The 24,410-nt window shown below is 55.1% G+C and overlaps 3 protein-coding genes across 3 annotated transcripts; 1 reads left to right on the top strand and 2 right to left on the bottom strand.

Moving 5' to 3' along the window:
• Positions 1–3,187: 3,187 nt before the first annotated feature.
• On the bottom strand, positions 3,188–6,628 carry BESB_002150 (CDP-alcohol phosphatidyltransferase superfamily protein; the record flags this gene model as incomplete). Its single annotated transcript, XM_029358970.1, has 7 exons — positions 3,188–3,472; positions 3,769–3,983; positions 4,499–4,626; positions 4,865–4,945; positions 5,449–5,537; positions 5,637–5,708; positions 6,146–6,628. The coding sequence occupies 7 exons, from the start codon at positions 6,626–6,628 to the stop codon at positions 3,188–3,190; spliced, it is 1,353 nt and encodes a 450-aa protein (XP_029221883.1).
• A 4,131-nt stretch (positions 6,629–10,759) lies between these two features.
• On the top strand, positions 10,760–14,509 carry BESB_002140 (microneme protein MIC7; the record flags this gene model as incomplete). The annotated part of the gene is made up of 7 exons (XM_029358969.1): positions 10,760–10,781; positions 11,135–11,266; positions 11,671–11,808; positions 12,210–12,464; positions 12,902–13,132; positions 13,580–13,639; positions 14,466–14,509. 7 exons carry the CDS (start codon positions 10,760–10,762, stop codon positions 14,507–14,509), a joined length of 882 nt encoding a protein of 293 aa, XP_029221882.1.
• A 2,197-nt stretch (positions 14,510–16,706) lies between these two features.
• BESB_002130 (uncharacterized protein) lies at positions 16,707–21,334 on the bottom strand (the record flags this gene model as incomplete). Its single annotated transcript, XM_029358968.1, has 2 exons — positions 16,707–18,550; positions 18,820–21,334. 2 exons carry the CDS (start codon positions 21,332–21,334, stop codon positions 16,707–16,709), a joined length of 4,359 nt encoding a protein of 1,452 aa, XP_029221881.1.
• Between the last annotated feature and the right edge of the window lie 3,076 nt (positions 21,335–24,410).

Below are 24,410 nucleotides of genomic sequence, written 5' to 3'. Positions count from 1 at the left end.
GGGACTGGCATTCTAGGGGCCAAGAAAAGCCAGGAATGGGGGAAACCAATAAGGAGATATCCTCACACCGTGCAAAAAACTGGCAGCCGTCCCCTCGTTGGCGCAGCCTGTGCGATTCTGACACCAGCCACTGCTCCAGCGCCAGCGACACTGAGGATGCCAATCCTGAAGCGCATAGCAGTGCCTCAGACACTAGTAACAGCCCTCGTGGTCAGGACGATGGCACACGGTTTTTGGCGATTAGCCCTTCGACGTTTGCTGCAGGCTGTCAAACTCTCGCGACAGCCCATGAACAAAAACCCTTCAGCGCGCCGCCCTCAGGAACCCAGGAACGGGATGCGACAGGGGATCTCCCGAGAAGCGTCAGCGCTGAAAGTAAGAAACAGAAAAGAACATGTTTCAGAGATTATGCTGAGAAAAAAAAGATAATGCTCAACCACTTCTGAAGCAGTAGGTCTCGGACGCCAAAGGCAAGTGAGGGAAGGGGACCTAGCAATGCACTTGCACGAGATCGACACTAAACCTCCGAAGGCGTGTTTCCCTGGTAAGCCCGTGCTTTTAGAATGAGAAAAGGCGGTGTCTGAGAAGAGAGGAGGCCACCACGACGGGCACGATCTCATGAGCTCCATATTTTTGCGCGTGGATTTGATCGATCCTTCTGGCCGGACTCTTTCTCTGAGTGGTCAGCGGCAGACATCGCATAGAAGCAACAGCGAGATGCGGTCCGAAATCCGGGGTGGATCAGATGAGAAGCTGCTCGCGACAGCGGCTCCGCAAACAGGTGAAACTGTGGAGCTGTTTCATGTCTCTACTGCGTGAAGGGGCGCAATGATAGCTTCTTCGGAAACCGTAATTATCCAGCTAGCCCAGTGCCTGCTGTGTTGCAGCGCGCCATCGGAGTCTGAACAAACAAAGTGACGGAGGCATGCCCCATTTGCCTCTACTTCCTCGAAAAACTCAGTTTGCCGCAGCAGACCCGTCGCGAGCTTTGGCTTCTGGCATGCAACTGCACGCGCTGCAGCCTCAAGGCCCTTACCAAAGCTTGTGCGCTCTCGATCAACGTAGAACGAGCGCAGGCCACCGAAAACATCGAAAAGGACAGCCTCGTAGAAAACTTGGTTGCATAAGCGGACCAGACAATGAAGATGCCCGAAGCGCCCAGTGTTCTGCCTCGGTCGGACCACGACGTTTGGCCGGACTGTATCAGGCAGAAGGCGGAATTGTGGATCTTGTTGAGTCTTTTCTGGTATTGGACCAAGATCGCAAAGCAGAGGCTTTCCTGCAGACAGTGGACCTCTTCAGTCTGAAGAAAGTGTGTAAAGCTCTGCTTGAAAGTGTAACTGTTCAGGCTATTCTATGAGTTCCGCTTAAAGACAGTTTTTGCGGTGTGCCAAGCTTTCCCCACACATCAACCCTACCATATGTGCGAAGCCATCCTTGTCAGCGAATCACCGCCTCATACGTGCCAGAATGTACGAGAGATAGACAGAAAGCACTTTTCTTCAGTTCACAACAGGCGTTTCATATACTGCAGCCACAGCGGAGTTCCACACACTAAGTGGGGCAACCACCGCTACGCTCGCCCTACCAAAACAGGTATTAGTCTACTACGTTCAATCTTGTCTATCATAAATTGGTCGATACACCTGCTCATTGAAACTTAATTAATTTCACAGCAACTGTTTTTTCGAATGGTCTACTCAAACCCTATCTCGCACAGCACCATTTGCGAAAGCCGCACATGTACTGCCTGTTGCTCTCTGCCCGCCTGCCACCTTGCCAACTTGGAAGCCAGATTTCGAAAACAGCTAGTCTTCTCTCGAATGCCAGAAGTTAAGAGTGATGATTACCAGCTGCATCCTGCGGCGCTATTCAACAGCCTTTACGTGCTGTCAATACTACGTCGCCGAGATCTCGATGTTGGGCACGCAGCATCGATATACCAGTTCCGCCCGCCCCTTCTCCCCTCCCCCCCCAAATAGCTCTGATGATGAGACCATGCCGAGGTATTTTATACAGCTGATTTCGATAATGCGCAAAAAAATAGGTGCCCGCTGAATCCTGCGACGTACACAGGGCACAAGAACCCGACGCTGCTTGATGCCTTTCTAAGCGCGCCCCCCGCATGCGTGAACTGTAGCTGACACACCGAGCTAAGCGAGCTCAGCCCCTCAAGTGCAGCTAAGTCCACGCTTTCTTTCCGTGGGCGGCCTGGCATAGGGAACAGACAAGCCAAGGAAGGAGCGACGCTACTGCGCGCCAATCAAGGTGACGCGGATCCGCTGCTACGATCTGCCGGGCTGAAGAAAAGAAGCATTGCAGCGAGTTCACTGGACACGTCAAGTGCCACACGCAACACTGATGGAACCGAAAGAAAGTAAACGCACCGAACGGCGGAAGTCAGTTTTGCGAAACGGCAAGACTGATACGAAGCAAGTGAAAATAAAACCGTACAGGAAACGGTAATTTGTCAACAGCACATGAACTCTAGAGTTATATTGAGAGAAGCCGCAAAACCGCCCACGCGAGGGGGCAAACGGCTCGAGTCCCGCAGCCTCGGAACACCGAAGACAACGAACTACTCTGTCGCCTGTCGCATATGGCCGCAAGAGTCGTACGATATATGAAACTGGGCATTCCGCGCAAGACTACATGAGAACGGGAAGGGGCGAGCGGCTGGTGGCAACAGGAGTGCTACAACGCGAACAGGGACGCAACCAGATATCGAGGAAACTGCCGCGTGCCCACCTTCCAATTGGAGTCGACGTCGGTACACGCAGATACAAATATCTAGCCACAGCGCACACATGTAACCATCTGAGGTCCGGGCAAATACACGCACGTGGATGCATGCGCCTGCAGGGTTGTCGCTACGCTGGTGAGAAGAAAAACGGGCAGCGATGTCATTTGCCTCCCCAGAGCGTTGCGTAGAAGGAAGCGGTGAGATGTGCGCGAGCAGGACTCTGTGCTCTACGCACATCCGAAAAACAAAGTGAAGAGATTGCTCCCGAGAGCGCTTTACCAAAAACACGCTCGTGTCTTCTACAACACACAATCTGCCTCACTTTTGTCGGACACCCACTGTGAAACCCAAAAAACATATCACTGCGTGGTGCCGCATGCGGACGACTCCGCGAGCGAAACCAAGCGGCCCTCAGTGACTCTCGTAGAGCACTTCTCTTCATCTCTACGCACCTCGGCGTCTGCTGTCCCTCAAATCAGCGACAGGGATGTTGTCGCCTTCGTCTCGCGTACAGGGCTCAGGCACGACTTTGGCGGTTTCCCGCTGCCTCAGCTCTTTTCCGGTGGCGTCGAAGGCCGCAGACAACCCCTTTAGTTCCTTCTCGGCTTCCTCCTTCTTCTTTTTGCAGTAGCCCACCCGGAAACAAGAAATGCCCAGGCACACACATACGTCTGAGACGCTTGTGTATAGGAAGTCGGCGAGGTAGGCGATGTTCCACACGTTCACCGCCTGCATATATTCGCGGAAAGCAGGGAAAACATACCCGAGGAACGGCGTGCAGTTTTTCAAAGCTTCAGCCTCTTCGTCCTGAGGCAAAGTCCGCATGTAACAGCGCAGAAGCCCGCAGACGCCACGGGTTCCTCCCGAATGACATCGAAGTTCGCCGTACAACGGAGAGTTTCACGCGCAAGAACTCGGCCGGTGGCAGGAGCTGTAGTAGAAAGGAAATGACGCGGAACCCAACACACCATCAGGAACAATACACATACGAGAGCAGCACTTACAAGCATGCATTCCTCGCTTACCGCCAGGAGAGCATATCGATGGACGCGGCACCACGGGCACGCGACGATTCCGATCGCCACCAGGAAGAAGGGAATTACGGGACGGTTAATCAGTTTAAACGGGAAGCGGCACGTCGCACTGAGGCAGATTCGCAGCAGCAAAATGCTGTAGGATGTTGTCACGGTCAAGTAGATGAGTCCCGGCGTGGTTCGGTCTTCTGGAGCTCCCTCGAGGCCTGAAGAAAGAGACGCAAAAAGACGCCAGCCCCACAGTCCACACGGCCACAGAGGATGGAAGCACGCAGAGCAAACCACACTGGGACACGGCGCGATCGGCGCATAACGTAGCTGAAGCTGTGTGAGCTTTCTCGAAGCCGGGACGGTACACACCTACAGGAGAGCGACTCCAGAGCACGGTGGAAGCCACAACGACGTGGCATGCGCCCAAACGAAATGTGAGGTGCACCGATTCGCAAAGGAACCGTACAAGACACGTTTAGTTTTCACAAGCGCATGCCCGCCTCGCACCACGGCCCAGCGGCCACGCCTTCTGACAACGAACACAGTCGATGCGGAGCGAAAGAAACACGACGGAGGGTCACACAGGGCGGCCTCGTCATGAGGCCGTGTGTGCAACTCCTCCGACCGAGCAGCTTGTTAGCGTTGATTGGAATGAGACGCCTTCGCGAAGCAGTTCCTCACTCGAAACACCTCTCACGCAGCACTAGCGGATCATCTCTGCGCGACTTACACGTATGCCACAGGGCTCCTTGGGCTGCCATGTAGCAGACAAAGCCGAGGAACTGGCAGACAGCGAGGCGGCGTTTCGGCGCGCGAGCCACTCCAGCAACGACGCAGTACAGAAGGGACGGCAGGTTGCTGCACAGGAAAGGCACGCAAAATGTATCGCTGCCGATGCGTTTCGCCTCCGCTCGCATTTGCACCTCGGTCTGCAACGAATGAGCAACGCGAATCGGCCCTTTTCCCGAGAAAACCGGAACACGACCTCCGTTCAGGGCCCCTTGGCGCTTCCACTGGCTGGACGCGGCGGACACCGCTGGAAACAACGTCGCGGCGGCCTTCTTGGCTCGCCCCATCGCTCGTCTCACTGACCTACCACGCGATGAGGATAGCCTGCACCACCAGCAGGCCCGTCAGATCCACGTGGAACGCGCTCGAGATGTAGGTGAGCGCGTCTCTGGGGAGAGCATCGACAGAAGCAGCGCGACCTCTTGACTACGCGTGACGCTGAGACAACGGAGACTCCGCTGCGGCAACGCTGACGCACCGCAAGCAAACTGGCGACGCTGTGGCTCGCCCCCTAATGGCCGATACCAGCTTCTGACTATTGAAAGGTGAACACAGCTACGGGAACCACGCTGTGATCATTTCATCTGCCTTGTGCAAATGAGGAGAGTTAGTGGTGAAGCAAGTACAAAGCTCTGAACAGAGAGTCCTTGACCCGCACTGGTACCGCGTAGACAGTCGGTGCGACGCATGCAAGCATGAAGCTGCAGCGTTATGCCAGAAATGTGTTTCAGCAGGTAGCAGACAGCTTGCATGGAGGGTAGACGCACTGCTGAGCAACGCACCGAACCGACTTGCGCCGCTCTCAAGAGCATCCTCAAAGGACTACGTTGCCAACTCCCCCTCAATTCATACAGTCGAGAGGCATTCCTGTCGGGGCAGTTTTTGACCTACTTGAGAGAGGACGAAGGAAGAAGCTTCAAGAGGCTGTATCTCCACACGTAAGGGCCGCACACTCCAGAAATCAGCGCCATGGCCATCACCTGAAAAAACACAGGGAAAATGAACGAGGACTCCGACTGCGCCGCTTGAGTTGGCATTTCTGACCAACCCATCACGCGCTTAGGCATTCCAAGACTTACTCCCATCTGAGCCTCCGTGACGCCGATGAAGCCTGTGGCGGCGTAAAACACGTGGAAATGCAGTTCCCACCACTGCAGAACAAAAAGAGTCACAACACACACCGTCGAGTCAGTTCCACAAGAAAGCACCATAAAACCCGCAGCATTCGATTCACGGCCTCTGAAGTTTCTGACAAGGGTAGTTCAGTTTCAAGAGGCACGCATAGTACTGGCGGCACTCTGTAGGGACCGCCGCCACCAGCGCAGGCCTGAGACCGTAGAAAATGCGCTGTCCCGACTCCCCAGAACAATCCTTCGTCGAGCGTCCAGTCAGCCACACGCCTGAATTGTTTCTCTCTTGCCCGTTCCCTTGCATGAAGAGTCGTGTGCTTTGTGAGCGGACACCCGTTCTTCCTAGATGAACGCTACACAGAGCTGCAAAACTCGTTACATTGCCTCGCACATGCCGGATTTCCGCGGCAAACGTGGATCGCTGGAAAACAGCGTGGTTGTTTCCCATGCAGCCTTACCATGTAGATGAACTGGAGCGCCTGGGAGCTCGTCATGGCGATGAAATGCTGCAAGAAGCCGGTTCCAGCTGTAATTACAGCGATGCTGACCAGCGTGAGAGGGGTCGTGAGGATGATATCGCACCCATGGTCGAAGAGCTGGCCGAGCGGAGAGCTCAGGTTGTTTCGGCGCGCGTGTTTTCCATCGATTGCGTCAAATGTTTGGTAGAGAAAGAAGAGGAGTGCGACAGCAAAAAACACCCACCGCGGCGCGTCTTCCGACAAGGTAGGCGTGTGCCACAGCTGCAAAATCGCAGCTGCGTTCGCGCAGAGAAAACCAAGTACGGTCAGCGTGTTGGGGTGAACTGTCGAGGGCACGAGGGAAGCCACATATTCCCACCACGGGTTCATCAACTTATCCAGAGGCGTGTAGCCTCCAGAAGTATACTTGTAGCTGTGTAGGTTCTTGAGCCCCAGAGGGGGGATGTAGTGGCCGAACACCATAGTGCCAGCCCCTAAAGAGGTGGTCGAGCGTGGGGGTGAGCAACGTCTCGCTCGTGCGAGTCAGCAGCGAAGAGTGAGGCAGCGAGTGAGCCGACGGGAGAGACGGGGCGGACGTGTAGCTCAGAGGCGTCCGTGGTCGCTTGGCCACTGGGTGGTCGCCTGTCTCCAACAACAGCGGACGTCCGCGGCGAGGAAGAAGCGGAAGCAGAGATGCAACCCGGACGCATGCAGAACTTGAGGCGGCTGTGGACGCGACTTTCCCCTGCTCTGCACGCCGGAAAGATCTGGAACGGATGTGCAACGGCCGCGCGTTGCCAAGCACAAGTTGCCTTAACGTCGCGAGTGAAGACTTCAGCGTCCAGGGACACAGATGAAGGTCCGCAGCGGAAAAAGACGAGGAACAAGGTCAATGCATTCTGTGCTTTGCTCGTTTCAAGCGCCCTTACGATGCTACTCAGCCCCGCAGAGATGAGCACGCCAACAGTGACGAAGGACGCACGCAGTGTGCAGTGGTTTTAATCGCCCAACGGGGGACCAATATCGACACCGGAGAAAACCCTCCAGAAGCACACATGCCCACTCAACAGAGGGAATACACAAAAGAGATACCAGTTTCTCCGCAGCCGCACGTCCACCTGTATGTGAAGGCTTCAGAGACACGGAATGACTCTGGAAGACACCACCGTGCGGTGTATGGATCCAAAGAGATTAATAGATGCTCTACAAAGCCGGATTGAGTCCTCCACAGACGACGTCGAGCACGCTGCCCCAAAAACGACAGAGAACTTGTATCACACCCGCTAGAGCACGGTGGGTTCTAGCTGACCTCAATACACCCGGACTAGTAACACGCGATGACAAGAAAGGAGGGCGGAAGTTTTTTCGGAAACTGATGGAGCCGCCGCGGAAGGTGCGGCAAGCCTCGGAGATTCCGCAGGAAAACAGCTACACACGTTGCGGTGTCGAGACAAAAAAAGCTCTCGCTTTCAAACGAACGGGAGAGAGCACACAAAAAATCCTGTTCGGTAGGAGCAAAGAGAGGTTCCTGCACGAAGCTGCCATTTGGGATCAAGCGGGGCAACTGTGGCAGGATTCTGTCACACTTGCATGAAAGCAGAGAGGCGATTTTTCGAGGTAGTAAAGAAGGTCGGCAGGAGAGTCAGCGCAGCCGTTGGGGCATCTACAAAAACGCTGGTGCCGGGCTGCTGGTGGAACTGCTCGCGTCTCCCTCCAGCACTTCACCGTGCCGAAAACCCTTGAAACCCTGTATGTTTATCTTACCAGAAACTAGTATTAATGAGATGCCATAGACAAACTTGGAAACGTTTGTCCTTCAGCAAACACAGGACGGTTCTTGTCTCTACTGCACCCCAACCCCCCTCCCCTGCCCCCCTCCCCCCCCCCGCCTGCGTAGCTGTCTCACGCGGCAACCAGATTCAGTTCGTGTCTGTCTGCCAGCGTTCAAACAGGTGAGAGCCTCTCAACCGCGTTGTGTCTATTTACTTCCTCACGCCGTGAGTGCACCTGTGCGTTCACATAGCTTTTAATATTGCGGGCGCCCTACCACGAAACTAGAAATAATGGCAGCGGCGCCTTCATGAACACCGTAGTGTGTTTCGTATGTGAACTAGAGGGTCGACAGCGATCGTATCTTGACGCCTCTGCTCCTGATTGGTATGCCATAATACGAAGGCGTCGGGCGCAGTGCTTTAGGACTGTTGGGTAACATGTACTTCCTTCCCCCTCGAGTATCTTTCTGCGGTGGACAGCGTAAGGTCTAGACCCATCGTTCCGCTACGCGGAGTGCAGTGAACACCAGTCGCCGAGAGATTTCCTCCGTTGCTCCGACTAGAAAGGCTGAGCAAAGTTACTCACGCAACGAGGAGGGCTAAACGGAGAACTCGGTAGAATCCATCGTAGTGTATGTGGCGCACCACACGTAGCGCAGCTGATCGGGGTGTGCTCGACTCGCAAGTGTGTGCGGCTCCCAACCCTACGCTGAGGCTTCCCTCTTGATGTACTCATATCCGACGTATGGACACACATACACCCATATGCCGCGTTCCCCTTTTTGGGGAAGCGCAGGTGTGCTACAAAGGGGGAACACGTGAGACCCAACTCAGAAGAACGGCTGTTGGCGAAGGTACTCTAAGCCATGTTATTGGCACCTACGGCTTTTCTCCCTTCTCTCCTTGTGGGGTGTCGAGACGCAACAAAGGATGTGAATTTTGTCACGAGCAGCTGCGGTGAGCTCATTTGTGATAGATACGCTGGCCGGTTGTTCAACGCAGTTGGCGACGCGGTCGTCCTGTGCAACCGGTGTCTGTGCTCCCCGTTACAACAATCCAGTTGAATAATATATCCCTTCTCCCAGCGCCCACCACCCCCGATGCACGATTCCATCCAGCGGTTGTTCAAACATCCGAATTCAAAACTACGTGCTTGTCCCACAAACGCGAAACAGTCTAATCGCATCCTCGTAGGGAGAAAATATATGGTACGCTTGTTTGTTGACACCAACTTCACTAGTGCCGTTTCCCACGAAAGGCGATAGTTGGGCTTCCAATTATACCTGCGGGCATGGTAATGCCGGCATACGAATGTTTTACCCCGTCGCAGCTGGATGGGCACCGTTGTGAGCCAATCATTGTCAGGCGCATATTGTGAAAAAATCTGCAGCCTGCCAGCTTCAGATTACTTCATACTGTGCGCGGCAGCCATCAGCACCCGCGGAAGTGATTCCTAGCCTCACGGGACTCTTGGAATGGATTCGCGGAAATCCTTGAAGACATGCCTGAATCAGACGGCATATGAACGGCAGCGTGTCAGCTCGTTATCGCACGCGGAACTCTGGTTCAGCTTTTGAGGGCTGCCACACTACAAATGTGGGGGGTCAAGGCAAGCCGCTATGATTCGCACGGCTCGTTTTATTGTCGCAGAAGAAGCACGTCTACCGAACACCACGGAATAGAGTTGGGGACCGCATGAGGAACTCCCATGGTAGAAGCATTGTGATCTACTGGACTAAAATGCAGGGGCGGATGTGTCACATGTTCAGTGCAGCCGTAGGCTCCTCGCCGTGGCCTTCACCTTCGGAGGCCACAGCAAAAATATACGTTCTCTTCGAACTTAGAAAATCGCACCGCGGAGGCTCGACTCGCTATGCCGGGGATATCGACTCCCGAGCATCAAAACACTAAGCGACGCTGTATCAGCGGGAACACAGTCTAGTCGATCGACGAGGCATTGTCGGATGCGCGTCTCATTCCTGCGTCGAGGTCACGTGGGTGCAGGGCTAGAGAAGACCTGCCGATGCTACACAAAACAGCTACTCATATCCGTCAGGATTTCCTACATGTTTTCGACTTTTATTCAGCGTTCTTTTTCGTCGGCTGTGGCGTTCACCGGTACCGACGCCTTCGGCTGTGGTTGCCGCAGGTGAACAGAAGTATCGGCGCCGGCCTTCCGCTCACCGTCGATGCTGGGTTTACGAGTACATGCTGAGGTGTGAGAGCACTGCCTTCACAGCCCTTGCTGCTTCGTTCAGGGGCCAGAGTTAATTCGAGATCGCGCAAGAGAGCAGCGCTGGACCCGGCGGCTCACACTGTCAAGGGATGAACCGCATCGGTCGTCCACCGGGTTCAAACTTCATAAAAGAGGAGTGTATGCCGTACCGCTGTACGCCGCCGAAATAACTACGGGAGTACGTCCAAACTAAACGAAGCATTTCCTGGCGGAGAGATGGGGATTTCCGGATCAAAATCTGGTAGGCCGTGTTTGCGGCGAAGGGAAGAGCGTTTGGACACGATGCCGCAGTTCGCCACAGACAGATGCCCGACGCCAGCAGATACAAATACAACACGGGTTGAGTATATCTTAGAGGTGCATAGGTAGAGCTCCGTTGCTCGCCAGTGGCTTTTAACTTCGAGGCGGCAGTAGCTCGTATTCGGTGTTCCTGTTGAGGAGCCAACACTGACGGTGTTCTAATTGTGTGGATGTCATCTGTGCTTGGCAGCGTGCGACGCGGGCGGGACGCCCTTCTGTGGGAACGTGCCGAATTCGACAGGCTGCATTTCGGTGAATGAAGAGTTCTATTGTACATGCAAACCGGGGTTCCGGGTTGAGGGACGGATGACCAATTCCTCATGCGTCGGTAAGCAAGTCGAGTGCCGCTGCCCACAGTGCACACGGGACGCCGCTGCAGGCAGTCGCGTGTCGTGGTCGAGAGGTGTCGGTTCTATGTCGTCACCGTGTTCTTCAGCGCTAGCATTTCTATCTTATTGAAGACTCCAGTATCTCGTCTCAGTAGTGTCTTAGGATGCTGGTTGCTGATAGCTGCCTTGAAGGGGGGTTTCCGTGAATATTGACTACAAATGATCTATGGCGTGTCTGGCACCTGACGATCCCGTTGCCGTGTTTTCTTCGTAGTCACTGGGCAGCAGTCGCAGGGAATCGAAACGAAGTGCTATATATGTTACAGGATGCGGCTCTCCGGTGCGCCTGCAGATATCGACGAATGCGCAATAGGAGTGGCTGCTTGTGACATGAAACTAAAAAATTCTGAATGCGTGAACACACCCGGAAGTTACGAGTGCAAATGCAATGAATACAGGAAGTTGAAGAACAATATATGCGAAGGTAAACAGGGTTGGAACCTTTGCGACGGTTTAGGCTGATCGGTGACTGAGGCATTTTTATCTTCAACTGTCCAAACGTACCAAATCTCCGGATGCGAGATGTCGACGAATTACCGATTCTAGCGTCTGTGCGTTAGTCTTGCACCGCCATTCTCGTTTGGGAAACGACAAGATGCGGACATGTGTCGTTATACATCACAGCTTGCAACAGCGATATCTCTTGTATCACTGTCAGCAGTCGATTCCCCCATGCACCGACACCCTGCTGTTCCATGCCCTTTCTAGAGCTCTGCTGTTTTAGCCGTGTTGCCCGATGTGACTTTGTTGAATGGTGCGAGTACAGCGTTTTTGCCAAAAAACCACGTGTAACCCAGTGCTAGCTGCTTCTCCTCTCTTTGCGTGTAGATATCAACGAATGCCTGGAGAATCGAGGTGGCTGTGCAGAACATACTGACTGCATCAACAACATTGGAGCTCCGGTGACCTGCAAGTGCTTACCAGGGTATACAGGAAACGACGGCAAACCTGGGAAGGCTTGTAAGGGTACGTACGTCACGCCTCGAAAATAACGCTGGTTGACTGAGGTGACGTCGCAATTATTTCAGGCATGGAGCAGGTGTTCGTGGCAATCGGTAGTGCTACCCGGTTTTTGGAGAAGGGGCTGACAGGAGCCGCCCCTCTGCGGACTCCCAGAACGTCAATCGCGCCTTATTTCTTCAGTAGCCGTCGTTGCTGTGCGCGATACTCGCCTATGCATTTTGACAGTGTTGTAGCCTGAGTGCTTTGTGACCAGGTAAAAGGCGTCACGCTTGCGTGGCCCTACGTGTTTTGAGGCCGGTAGGCAAAGGGTGAACGAATTATTTACCGAATCAATACATTGTCCGATACGAGAAGCACCCTGCTGTCACTGCGTCGTTGCGTGTCTGCGTGGTTCTGCCCCCCAGATATTAACGAATGTCAAGAGCCAGATCACTGCCCAGAGAACTCCGCGTGCATTAACACCCCCGGTTCTTTCAGATGCGAGTGCAATGTTGGATTTGTCAAAGATTCGAATGGGAAATGCACCAGCATGGACATGTGTGTTGCGGGACAGAACAAGTGCGATCCTATCTTTGCCACGTGCGCCGCAACTGATGGCTCGTACACCTGCTCTTGCAAGAAGGGCTTTCAGGGCAGCGGGAAGAAAGGGGAATGCAGACGTAAGTGTTCCACAGAGACAGCTAATCTGCTGCCTTCCCTGACTTGGGGGATTCAGCGCCAGCGTGTGTTCTGAGAGCGCCCTAGCTTCTCTCGCTTACATCGCGGGTACTTTCTTTGTCGCATCAGTAGGCTGCTAACAGTGCGTCCGTAGCCGAACCACAGACAAATGAATGCATGTCTCGGACTGCGACGGATCCAGCGAAGGTCTGTGCGAGCGAAACACCCATGATATCGTGCTGGATTGTAGCCATGAGTGGCTTTCAGAAAAAACCTTCTTCCTTTTTACGCTTAGTGACGTGAGTCCCACTTCTTGAGTTCGTATGTAGCCTGAGTGAAGGGTTATTATGGACCGCTCCCCAAGACGTGGGCGTTGTGCTTCTCCGTTCCTCCTTGATATTGTCAAACGCGTTTGACCCGCATATCCTGTGCTCCTCAGCGCTTCGTGGCTCAGAGTATAAAGCTTGCGAGCTGCTTGGGCTCAGATGCGGGATATACGAGCACTGCGAATCCGATAAATCAGGAAGCTATAGATGTGCGGCCCTGGGTAGACTGCAACAGCTGAAAGTACTGTTGAACGAAGGACCGGGAACGGAGACGCCTATCTGGCTGTGGTGCGTCGTCGCTGTGGCGGCTGCCATTTTGATTGGCTTGATTGTCTTCACCGTTCGTAAGTCCCACACTCGCTTGCATATACTGGCCCATCGCATGAGGAAATCAACGTCGTCGCAGTGCGGAACCTCCTCTTACGGCAACTTGAGCGGGCAGCATTTAGGAGATGTTCGTAGCTGCTCCCAGGAGCAATAATATCTCTTGTGACGGTTTTGTCTTGTTTCGAATTTGTGGTATGACTTCACAAGGAGGGCCAGCCTTGTTCATATCGTTACCAGGCGCACAGCCAGGAAAAACAGTGCGGACAACAGCGTTTCAAACATGCTTAGCTGGCGTCCTCTGCGAGCGAGCAGCCGCTAACCGCGACGAGTCACTTCGTGATCCGGCTTCGACTAGATCCGCCTATCCAAATGTCGTGCTGTCGGCTGGCACGTATTTACCTCGTTCCTGTTCTACCACGTTTCACCGTTCCCTCGTCCGTTTTTGCTACACGTGTATCTTTCAGGCTGGTGTATGAGGCGGCGGAGAAAGACGTATGGCTCAGAAGATGACGCTCTGATGGCTGGTAGGTGACTTGGGAAGGAACGGTGTGCCTTCAATATATTTAGCATCTTCCAACGAGATAAATGCCAGTAGAGCTTCCATGTTGCCATGATTCTTATCGATTTACAGTGGTGACGTGGCGGGCACAATACAAACATTACCATGCTAAAGATGTACACAGTTTTCTCGTTCGCCTTATATACCTGAATCTCTGGGAAAGGGTAGCCCAAGCTTTAAGCAGGGCGCGTGCAAACTGGCAAACGCATGCAATCTGCATGGTCACTCTGCTAGGTTGTTTCAAGGGTGATCTTGGCAGATGCTGTTGACAGCTCTTTCGCACGAAGGAATCCGCGTGTGGACTTGGCAGAAGTCTGCAGTGAGATTGGAGATTTCAGTTCTGGAGTGCTAGTGCCTCGAGAGATCCTGAGGTTTCATGTGATCTTTGCTTAATTTTTACTCTTTTTTTGGAAAAATATGGCCGTGGTAATGAGACGGGACACACAACTTTGTTCTCCCGGTGTGAGTCGCAAAGGGTAATAATTATTCGCAGTTTTTGTGTGGGTAGTGCGCCTTGTCAGTCAGTTCATGTTGTAAACTCTCCAGGAGTGTATCTGAAAGGTCACAAGTTTCTCCGCGTATTGCTGGGGCTTTTGCGTAATGTGCGAACCTGCTGTACGTGCGTCAGCTCGCGCCTGAATGAAGGTAGGACTTGCCCATGACTCATTTCGTTGCTCTGAATCACAACATCCATGCGGGCGGCTTTCAGGACCCCCACACTCAGGGCAAACGGATTGACTTCGTTTTCAAGTTTAGTTACTCATCATGCGAGTTTGCGATTCGTTTTTCAGGATATGGATATGATTACGGAGCGGCGGACGCGTACAGCGGATAGATAGCCGGAGAACGCCATGACTGCGCGTGGGAGAATTGATTGACGCCGTATTCGATGTTCGCACCTCTGCTACCTTCCCGACCGCTGTTATGCGACAGGAGTGACCGCCGCCGCTGCGCCTCCCAGACTTCTGTTATCGCAGCTTTCAGGGAACTGCGTCCTGTTTTATCGACATAAGATATGTATATATAGGCAGGTAGGCAAATGCCTTATGGGTGGCTGGGGTTTCCACCACGCGGCTGTGTGGTGTGGCTTCTTTGAGCGCACCTGCGTTGGGAAGTGTATTCAAGTGTGGGAGGGAGGTAAATAGGGTTGCTGGTACCAATAGACAGAGATGCGGTCACCCTTGGAAAATTGGTGTGTTGCCTCATTGTACATGTGCGAGCAGTTATATGACGGAAAGTATGAATACATGTCCACCGGCTTTTTTGAAATGCGTGTCAGACACTGCACAAAAATCGCGCCAATTATAGGAATTGGTTCTGTTGCGTGTCTGTGGTGACACGCCATTCGAATGGGAGCTGTATTTTTTCCAAAGTGTCAATAGTGGCATGTTCTTCCAGCAAGGTGACGGGGATTTTTAGACTAGATTCGATACTGTAGCAAAAAACTACTGGGCACGCCACCGAAGGTGCGTCCCCGACCGAAAGAGGAATTTTTTTCGTAAGTGTGCTTTTACAGGAGGATGTGCGTATTCCTGGTACCACTGCGTTTGTTTTCGCAACTGTGAGGTGCAGTGATGCATTGTTTTCGAAGCTGCTTCTCGGACACAGTGTATGTGCTCACACGAGTTTTTTTGAGCCGGCAGACAAACAGGGTAAATTTTGTTCAAGAGCGTCACTCGGGCGGGAGAGATAGGACTAGAGGGCATTTCTATCGCTCGTTGTCGAATCTCTCGAGAATGGGGAAGGCGGCTGCCAATTATGGGACTTCTCCTAGAGTAAAGGCGCGCTATGTGGCCACACGTCTTGTTCTGAGTAGTAGCCTTTCAAGAAGTGAGCCTCGGTGCCAAGCGTGTTATTTTCGCTGATGTCCCAAGAAAAACGTTATACCTGCAGTTTTTTCCTTCAGATACGGTATTGGCGGAGCGTCGATTCTGAAGTTGGGGCATGATTTCCACAATACTGTTTGAACCGAAAGATGGAACACAGCGGTAGTTTTTGTCAGACTCGTGTGCACTGTGCTCCTAGCGACCCATTTCTTTCGTGTTCTTGCTTTTAATCTTCACTGACACAGCTGGCACTATCACGATCATTCCCGCCCGAGCTCAAACAAAGGCCCAGTCGTAGTCGTGCTAGCCGAGTGACAGAAACACCAGACCTACGCGATCAAGAAAACATATTAGTCTTTCGGGGTGTGAAGCAAAACTCGAATCTCTGCAAGCCTCTGAGAAGGCGACGGACGGAGTACACGCCTGCTAAGATGAGTGATTTGACAAGGTCTGCGATGCGGGCGAGGCCCGCATACTTAGTTACTAGTGTCTCATCCTCGAACGGACTGTCTGAGATTCCTGCTGCAGACAACCGGCCCTGTGAAGATGTAGATTTGATTTTCACCGCTCAGGCAGATCTCTGCAACGACTGCTATTCTGAGACACGGAGTGGCCCAGTGCACAACAGGAAACCTTTCTGTCCGCCCCCTCACGCATTTCAGTCACATAACTATGTAGAGGACTTGAAAGGCGACACCCCGGAGGTTGCCTGGCCGCCGGATGAAATATGTATAAATATGTACTTGATAAATGAGTACGAGCAGACACAGCGGACGCCAGGACCACGTTGTCGCCGCTGTGTGCAAACACGGATACACGACTGGTAGCGCCACCGGAGTGATTCTCCGTGTGAGAACGCCAGATTGGTAGAAGACGACAGACCGGCCGAGAGGCCTCGCGCTGTAGGACGCCTGCGTTTCTGTCTGTACTTTTTCTCAGGGAAGACCTCTTGATGTTGCATTGTGCCGAGGCGCGACCGCATCGCACCCGGAGCAATCACTCTGATATTGTTGTGGTGGACGCTGCACCTGCAATGCATCTATGATTGACAAAGGAGACATGTCGGTCGGTCCCTGGAAAGGACATGCTCAATCACTACAAATGACGTTGACGACGGAAATGCACAAGCCCTGCCAAGACGATTAATAGGAACAAACGAGCCACGAATTAAGCTCTTTGCCAGCGCTTTTCCTCGCCGAGCGCGCTTCATTTTACCCCTTTTCTGCTGCTCTCTTCGATCTTTCGTTTCCACAGATGAGTGAGATAGTGGACAGTCAACTGCATGAGGCGAACAAACTGCTTTTGAAGAGGCAGAGGAAGCCTCTCGAGGACGGGCCCCAGGTGGTGTCGCGCCATCGTCGCAGGATGGAGACACCGAGCCCAATGCTCCAGACCGACGATTTCTGAGAGGCGGCGAGACTGTTGCCTCCGCTGATGATCTCGGAGGTCCGCCGCTTCCTCCTCGGTGTGACACGCAAGCGCAAGAAAGTGTTTATCTAGCCAGTCGACTTGAAAAGCCACCACACCCGTCAGCGGACCCCACAGAGCCTGGGCGTCTGCAGCCGAAAGGTGCGCGAACTGGGAACTGAAGAAGGCACACTCCGCCTCGACGCCCGCGTCCCACGACCCTCGAGAGATCTCCGAGGGACAGGGCGAGCCGACGCCGCGGCAAGACGCGGGGGAAGAAGGAGAAGCCAGCGGCAGCGGAGACGCTGCCAAAGAAAGGGACAGTGGAGAACCAGCCGACGACAGATCGGACGCCGAGGGACACAACACACACGCAGGGGGGGCTGAACCCGAAGACGCAGGCGGAGAAGGCGGGGGAAGAGAAGACGAAGCAGAGTCCGACGGAGTCGTAGTGGACGCCGCCGGAGAGGACGAAGTGTAGGAACCAGACGCCGCCCAGCGCCCGCTCGCTGCGCCAGGCGGTGGCGCGGACGTCGGCAGCGGGGCCAGAGAGGACGCTGAAGATGATGAAGGGGAGACAGATGCTCCGATAACCGGACTCTGCGCTACTTCTTGCTCGACGCGAGAGGCGGAAGAGTCCTGAGACGCCTTTGCGTCTGAACCCGAATCACCGGCTGGCAGAGACGAAGCGGGCGACGAGACCGGTCCGGAGCCGCGGACTCCGGAGCAGCTGGTCTCTTCACGTCCCTCTGCCCCCTCCTTCTCCGTCACGGCTTCGGCGATGCCCGACACAGCTGCATCGCCAGTGGAGCCTTCTACGTCTGCAGGACCCGGGGCACCCCTTTCAGTCTTCTCATTCACTGCAACGCTCGGCGAGCCCGACGTAGACAGGACGCTCTCTCCGCCTCTTGTAGACTGCGTCGAGAGCTGCTGACTCGCTGAGGCGGCCTGTGGCCCCTGCACACTTTTGTGTTCCACCCCTTGTTCACCTTCAAACGAAGCATTCTCCACGCCCTGCGTCTGGTTATGCGTTGTCCCTTCTACTTCTGTGGCGGAGTCGCAAGACAACTTGGTTTCGCCCCGATGAACGGCGCAGTCTGTGCGCTTGTCGTTGCGAGCTTGAGAAGCCGACGGGCAAGGCGATGCAGCGGAGGATGCGGATAGTGATGTATGAAATGAGGAAGGGGAGTTCGCTGTCGCGCCCACCCCTGGAGACACGCCATCCGCTTTGATCACACATGGAATAGATGTACTCATGCTGCTTCCAGCCACTCCTGCAGGGCGTCTCGGCTCCGCGGTCTTCTCTTCTTCGCGACGCTTCTTCTCTCTGATGAACGCGAAAAGGGCTCGCTCAAACCTCTCCTGCAACTCCGCGACCGTCAGTTCTCCCAACGGCGGCGGAGACTCCGACGCGGGCAAAGAGCCACGCCGCCCGGTACTCGCACCAGCACTGCTGTCAACTCTTGCAGCTCGGAGCTCGTGTGGCATCATCGGAAATGACCGCAGGAGAATGAGAGAGCGGTTCTGGTTCAAACGGGCGGCCAGCCAGCGCGGAAGCTTCCACAGAGGATGAATCTCGACCGGTTTCCTTTCCACCGCCTTGCCGCCCTCCGCTCGCTTTCCGCTCTGGCGGGCACACCCATCTGCAAGGCCAACACACGCAGGCAAAACGCTGACTTCGCCCCCGTAAGCCCTGGGCACACGGGGGCACATCCTCGCTCGTGAAGAGACGGCCTCGAGAGCCAAACGGAGGGCAACGGCGCAACTCAGCCACCCGTGGTCCCTCGCGCTATGGGGCGTCAGAACTCTGGAATTCGACATTGAAGCACCCAGGGGCAGGCACCCTCAGGATGTTTCCTACGAAATCTTCCGCCGCTGTTCGCCAATGCGCCGCAAGGCCTCAGTCACTTACCTTCCCTGTCGGGGGAGACCTCTTCTTGCCTTCGACTTTCTTCTGCCTTCTTCAGCTGCTCCATGTCATCGAACAGTTTCCGTCTCAAGCGCTCAGCCTTCGCTTGCCTCTCTCTGCCCTTGTCGTCGCAATTTCTTGCCGCCGCATGCTTGTGCATGCTTTCCGCAGCTTCGCGCTCCCATTCCGTCGACTCGTCGCGGTCCCCTGCCTCACTCTCGTCATCGCCTGCGTTCTCCGACGGCCGCCGCGGCGCCGCGGGGCTCCGTGCGGCCCTTCCCCTGCCCCTGCCTCGCGCGGTCCCTCCCCGGGGCGCCTCAGCTCCAGGGTCGCCGCTCGCTGCCTCCTCCTCCCTGGGCGAGCCGCCTTCTCGGCTGCCGCCCCGAGACCCCCTCCCCCCTCTGGCGAACCGCGCGCCCCTTCGTCCTCTCCCTCTGCCGCGCGCTCCGCCTGCGCTGCCCTCTCTGGCGTTCCTCTCCGCCTGCGCGCCTTCGCTCTCGACGGCCTCCTTGGGCTGGGCCTTGGAGACAGAGACGCTGGAGAGGCCGCCGAAGCGCTGCGACGGGACGGCCTCCGCCTGGACCTGCCAGGCGTTCAGGCCCGCCTCCTTGACGTCTCGAATCGCTCGCTCGTTGTGTGCGCGGCATTTGCGGAGAACGTCAACGCCGTCAACCACCATCAAGCGGCTCTCGCGAGTCCACTCGCCGAAGCTCTTCCTCGTGGCTATCTTGTTGTAGCCCAGACAGACAACTCGGTAGATGACTTCAAACTTTTTGCGCAGTCGGCAGGCGGCTCCGCGCCCAGACGAAGGCGACGCGCTCGAGGCACTCTCGTCGGAGTCTGTGTGGCTGCCACCTTCAGGGGCCGCGCGGAAGAAGGTGTCGTCGTCGCTGCTGTCGCTTTCCGCGTCCGAATCGTCGACCGTACCCCACGCCTCCTGTCCTTTCCTCCGCAGATCATCGTCCCCGTCTTCCCCCCGCCGGCGCCCGTCCTCTTTCCTCCTCCTCTTGCCCCGCCTCTGTCGCTCCTTCTCCTCCTTCAGCGCGACGGGAGACACAAGCACGTCCGCCATCGCCTCGAAGCATGCATGCTCCTGCTGCTGCGACGCCGCGTCTGCGCCGCGCCTCCCCCCCAGACTGCCTTGTGGAGCCTGAGCGAAAAAAATTCTTCTCTCCAACACGATCGCGAGCTGGAAACGCCCCTGCCAGCTGTGCATGACCAACTCACCCAACTGAAACGCCGGCTTGACCCCTGCTTGCTCCCAGACGCCCGCGGCCCCCGGCCAAGTGCCCCCACAGCCAGCGGGCAGAAAGACAGACTCCGAGGACCACGGAGACAACGACGAGTGCGCCGCCAGCACACAACTGCTCAGGGCGGACGACTCGGGTGGAAAGAGGAAGAAAGATCGAGAGGAGAGTGAAATATTCGTATGCGGACCTGACAAGGTATTAAACCGAGCAACAGAACGCACTCCAGGCGCTTCATCTCCAACCAGTGCCCGGCGCGACATAGTTTCCTCCTTCTGTCCACTCAAGACATCCGCGGTTTCTGCGTCTCTGCCAGTATCGCTCATGCCACCCTGGTCATGACCGCCCGCTTCTTCAAGGCGCCTTCGTTTGTGCTGCGAACTAATCTTGCCGGATTCACTGGAACCTCGCGCACCACCGGCGTCTGAACTCGCTTCGTCCCCGGGCGGCGGGCCGCTGTCCCCCCCTGCTTCGTCAGCTGCTGGGCGTTGCCCTTCGTAGGAACTCGCTGTCGCGTCGTCGAGTTCCTCTTCGTCGTCTGTCTCGCCCCACAGCGCCGCTTCCTCTTCTTCTTTCATCTTCCGCAGAACCTGCAAGATGTTCTGTCTGCGGCACGGCGGGAGACTGCTCAGCCAGCGCAGCGTCACTTCGGGAGGGACGGCCGCTGCCGCCACGGCGCCGCGCCCCGCCCAGTGCCTGCCCGTGGCTGTGTGCTCCGTTTCCGCAGACCGCGCCGGAAACGGCCGGTCGAACGGCGGAGGCGAGGAAGAGGAGACGAAAAAACTCAACGGAGAGCGCGAGGAGGCCGAGAGGACCGACGGCAGAGGCGAACCGCCACGCTCGCAGTGGGGCTCGCCCGTTCCCTCCTCCCCCGCAGATGCCGTCTTGTTTGCATTCGCGAACGCAGTCACAGCTTTCCCGGGAGGGTGCTGCTGAAGGATCGACACGTAGCAAAGACACAGCCGCTCGTTTAGCCACGTCCACAAGGCAGGATCCTCCTCCTGCGTATCGCTGGAGACGCCCTCGTCTCCCGTCGCGACGGGGCCTTCCCCTCGTTCACGGCCCTGAGACGCTTCCGCCGAGTGAGTGCCGCAGCTCTGTCGCTCCCCACTTTCGCAGCCTCTGACCTGGCAGCCCGTCGGTGCTGGGCATGCATCGGCGGCGGCCTCTGAGGAGTTCATAGGGGAGCCTTCGCAGTTCGGGGCCCTGCCACGGTCTACATCAAAGGAGCTTCCAGCCCCCCCGTGGCAGACAGCAGCGATGTGCACCATGCTGTCACTCGCCGCGGAAAACACCTAGGTGGAGGATTTTTCTTCCGGAATGAGCTGCAGAGGGGAAGGTGAGTAAAACCTGTGACAAGTGAGACAATGTGTCTGGCATACATCACGATTAACCAGCATCAGTTCATGCCTGTTCACGGCGAACATAAGGACGGCAAACAGAGAGAGCAGCGAGCCAAATCCACAGAAATAAAGATTTGGCAGACATCGCGGGAAACCGGGAAGAACAGAGGCCACGCGATGGCGAGGTGAGCCGACTGAGCAAAAACGATCAAGACAATCCGCTGCTGGACGCTGCCCGCAAGAAACCCACAGAGACAATATTATCCCAACTTCTCCACCCCAAAAAAGGGGAGACCCTGAAAAGGAAGGAGAAGGCAGAAAACTCACACAGAATAGAGCAACTAGAACGAGCGCGGAAGGTGCATACGAAGAGGGTATGGAGAGAAGCTAGAATCGGAATCCAGACGTCCCAGCGCCTTGAATGACGACCTATACACTTACGCCGTGCGATGTCGCTAACAAAGGAGATGTTACGAGACAACAACTTCCCTCGCCAAGATCGGCATCTAGATGCCTCGAATTTTCACGCGTTCTGGCATGCCTTCGTTCGCGCGCCGCGTGAGAAATGGAAGCTTCCACGAAGAAATAATGCTTTTCCGCCACTGAACAAAGCAGATACTAAAGACTAAAGGAAAACACAAAAGTGGAACTAGGTACAAGGCTTGTAAAAGAAATTGAGCGGCCGATTCCCACGAGACACACTCATGTGCCAGGCGCGACGGATCCGACGAAGATCCAGCACTGCCCTCCTGTAGGAAGCAACCGTGCACACCAAAGCCCCGAAAGTGGCTTATCTTGTTGCAAGTTCATTGCGTGCGCGAAAGGGCGCATGTTTGCCAAGACGCCCTTTCCTCGAGAACTGGAGAAGAGAAGCGTGTCCGCGATGCAAAGAAGAAACCCTTCTCACGCCCGGTTGGAGGGTGCCCGTTGTCGCCTCAAGGGGGGCAAGACGGAGGCGGGAAGGGGGGAGCAGCTGCATGCGAAAGCCTGTCTAGGACGCGCACGATTGCATTCTCGACTGAACCAATTTACACATCACTCCCCTTCTTCGCTGGACCAAAAGATGCAGCAAATACACGCGACCTTCTTGATCTGGAACTGTTCTGGGGCTTCTCACTGTAGAGCTACCGGTAAGTCTTGTCACCGAGAGGTGGGATGACCCTGCGTCCAAGCGCGGCCTCGAGCAGCAGATGTAGATGAGCTCAACTTCTGGGGAACTTGGGTTCCAGCTATCCGCAGCGATCGACTGCAAACGGGTGTTTGGCATATGCAATTTCCCCTGATCAACCAAAGGATTGTGCACTTATGCGTAGGGAGCGTCGCATCATTTTGATTGCATGTTGCCGCTACCGCGTCTCAGGTGGCGTGCACTACCCGGTGCTAGGGCGGGTCTGGCTCACTCAAAATGACACGCACAACGGATTGGGGTGACGTCAGTGGCCCCAAAATTTCCGTGAGCAACCTCAGTCTGATGCCACGCACCAGGCGGCGAGCGGACAAACAACTTGGTGAATGTCGCAGCCTAGGAGCCTCGGTATCCCACCCTACCAGCAGCTCCGGAAGGAAACGACCACCGAAACAACTACTGCCGACTCGACTCCTTGCTCTGAGGAGCATTTCAGTCTGTATGGATTTTAGAGAATGTATGGGGCGCTTAGTAAGCCGGCTACAGTGGACGCGCTCTGTACATTTTCTGCATGCGTGGTCGAAATGCCCAGACCAGAAGTGATCCACCGGAAACCTGAGTGACCACATAATGCAGGAGCAAGCCTTCTGTGTACGGTCCCAGTGTACTCCGTGTCCCCATGGCTTTTGCACGCCTTAGGATGAGTGGGTCCAACCGCTCCATCAACAGCCTTCTCTCGCTCAAATGAACGTCGTTCCCGATGAGCGACGTCACGCCACCAAAACGCTCTCCACAATCCACGAACACAGGATATACTAAGGCCTCCTACTGGGAGCGACGGAATACCTGGACGTGGAGCATCTAAAAAGTGCTGCCCTTTCTAAGCGGGTAACAATTCAACTTCGGACAGAACACCACGGAGCAGCTCGATATACTTGGCCACGGCACGCAAGCAGCAGCGTTGGAAAAAGGAGACTCCAGAATTTTGACCGTACCGTTATCCTTCCGTGCACCAGAGTGGATGCTTCGATATGGCAAGTGATGGTGCGCACGCAAAAGGGCAGGGCAGTCAACTCGAAACAGCGCTCATCTCGACACACCTAGTTAAGGCACCCGCTAAGGCTCACTCACGTTCCACTCCAAATAACTGGCACTTGGGTGAACAGGTTTTATACGTATTTGCTGTACTCTGAGGAGACTATTTTGTAGGGAATAACCTTGCTTACTTCCAGCATATCGGACAATTGTGCCTGAGAGAGTCGTATACGAATGTATACTGAGCTATTTATGGTTGGTTAACCTTTCTTCTTACATACAGCACTGACAGTGAGGTCAGCTCGAGTAGGGGACGGGTCGCGTGCAGGTTCATGCCAAGTGTCTTGGAAGCGCGCTGGCGAAATAGAAGAGAATAGGGACCTCAAAGCAGTGAGTAGAGTTTGTTCTACTTTTGCAAAAAAGGAAAGCTGGAGGAGAGTCGTAGAAGACGCATTTTTATTTTTGTTCGCTGCGGTCTGTGTAGTGTCTCCACACTGACTCAAGGGCTTGCTTGCATCGACTGGCATCCGTCGAGCACCCACTTTGCGCAGGCAGCAAGACACAAACCCCACTTCTTTCGTGGCGGTGTGCATTTCTTGCTCTCCCCTTCCCGTCTTCGTTTCTTACGCCAAAATAGAAGGGTTAGGTGCGTTGCTACATAAGGAATAAGCGTTTCGGCTGAAATAGTGGTCCTGGGAGTGGCAGGTCTCCACGGAAACTGCATGCCGTCCGCTTTTCGCGTCATTCCGGTTTCGCTTCTTCGGCGTGGATGCCTTCTTGTTCTTGCCGTTTAGATCTTCTTTTCCCTGACATCTGGACAACATTCCAGCCTCTAAAGCTTGG

This window comes from Besnoitia besnoiti, chromosome I, assembly GCF_002563875.1.
Source record: "Besnoitia besnoiti strain Bb-Ger1 chromosome I, whole genome shotgun sequence".
Taxonomy (NCBI): Eukaryota; Apicomplexa; class Conoidasida; order Eucoccidiorida; family Sarcocystidae; genus Besnoitia; species Besnoitia besnoiti.
The sequence above is the reverse complement of the archived record's forward strand: the minus strand, read 5'-3'. Positions and strand labels throughout refer to the sequence as shown.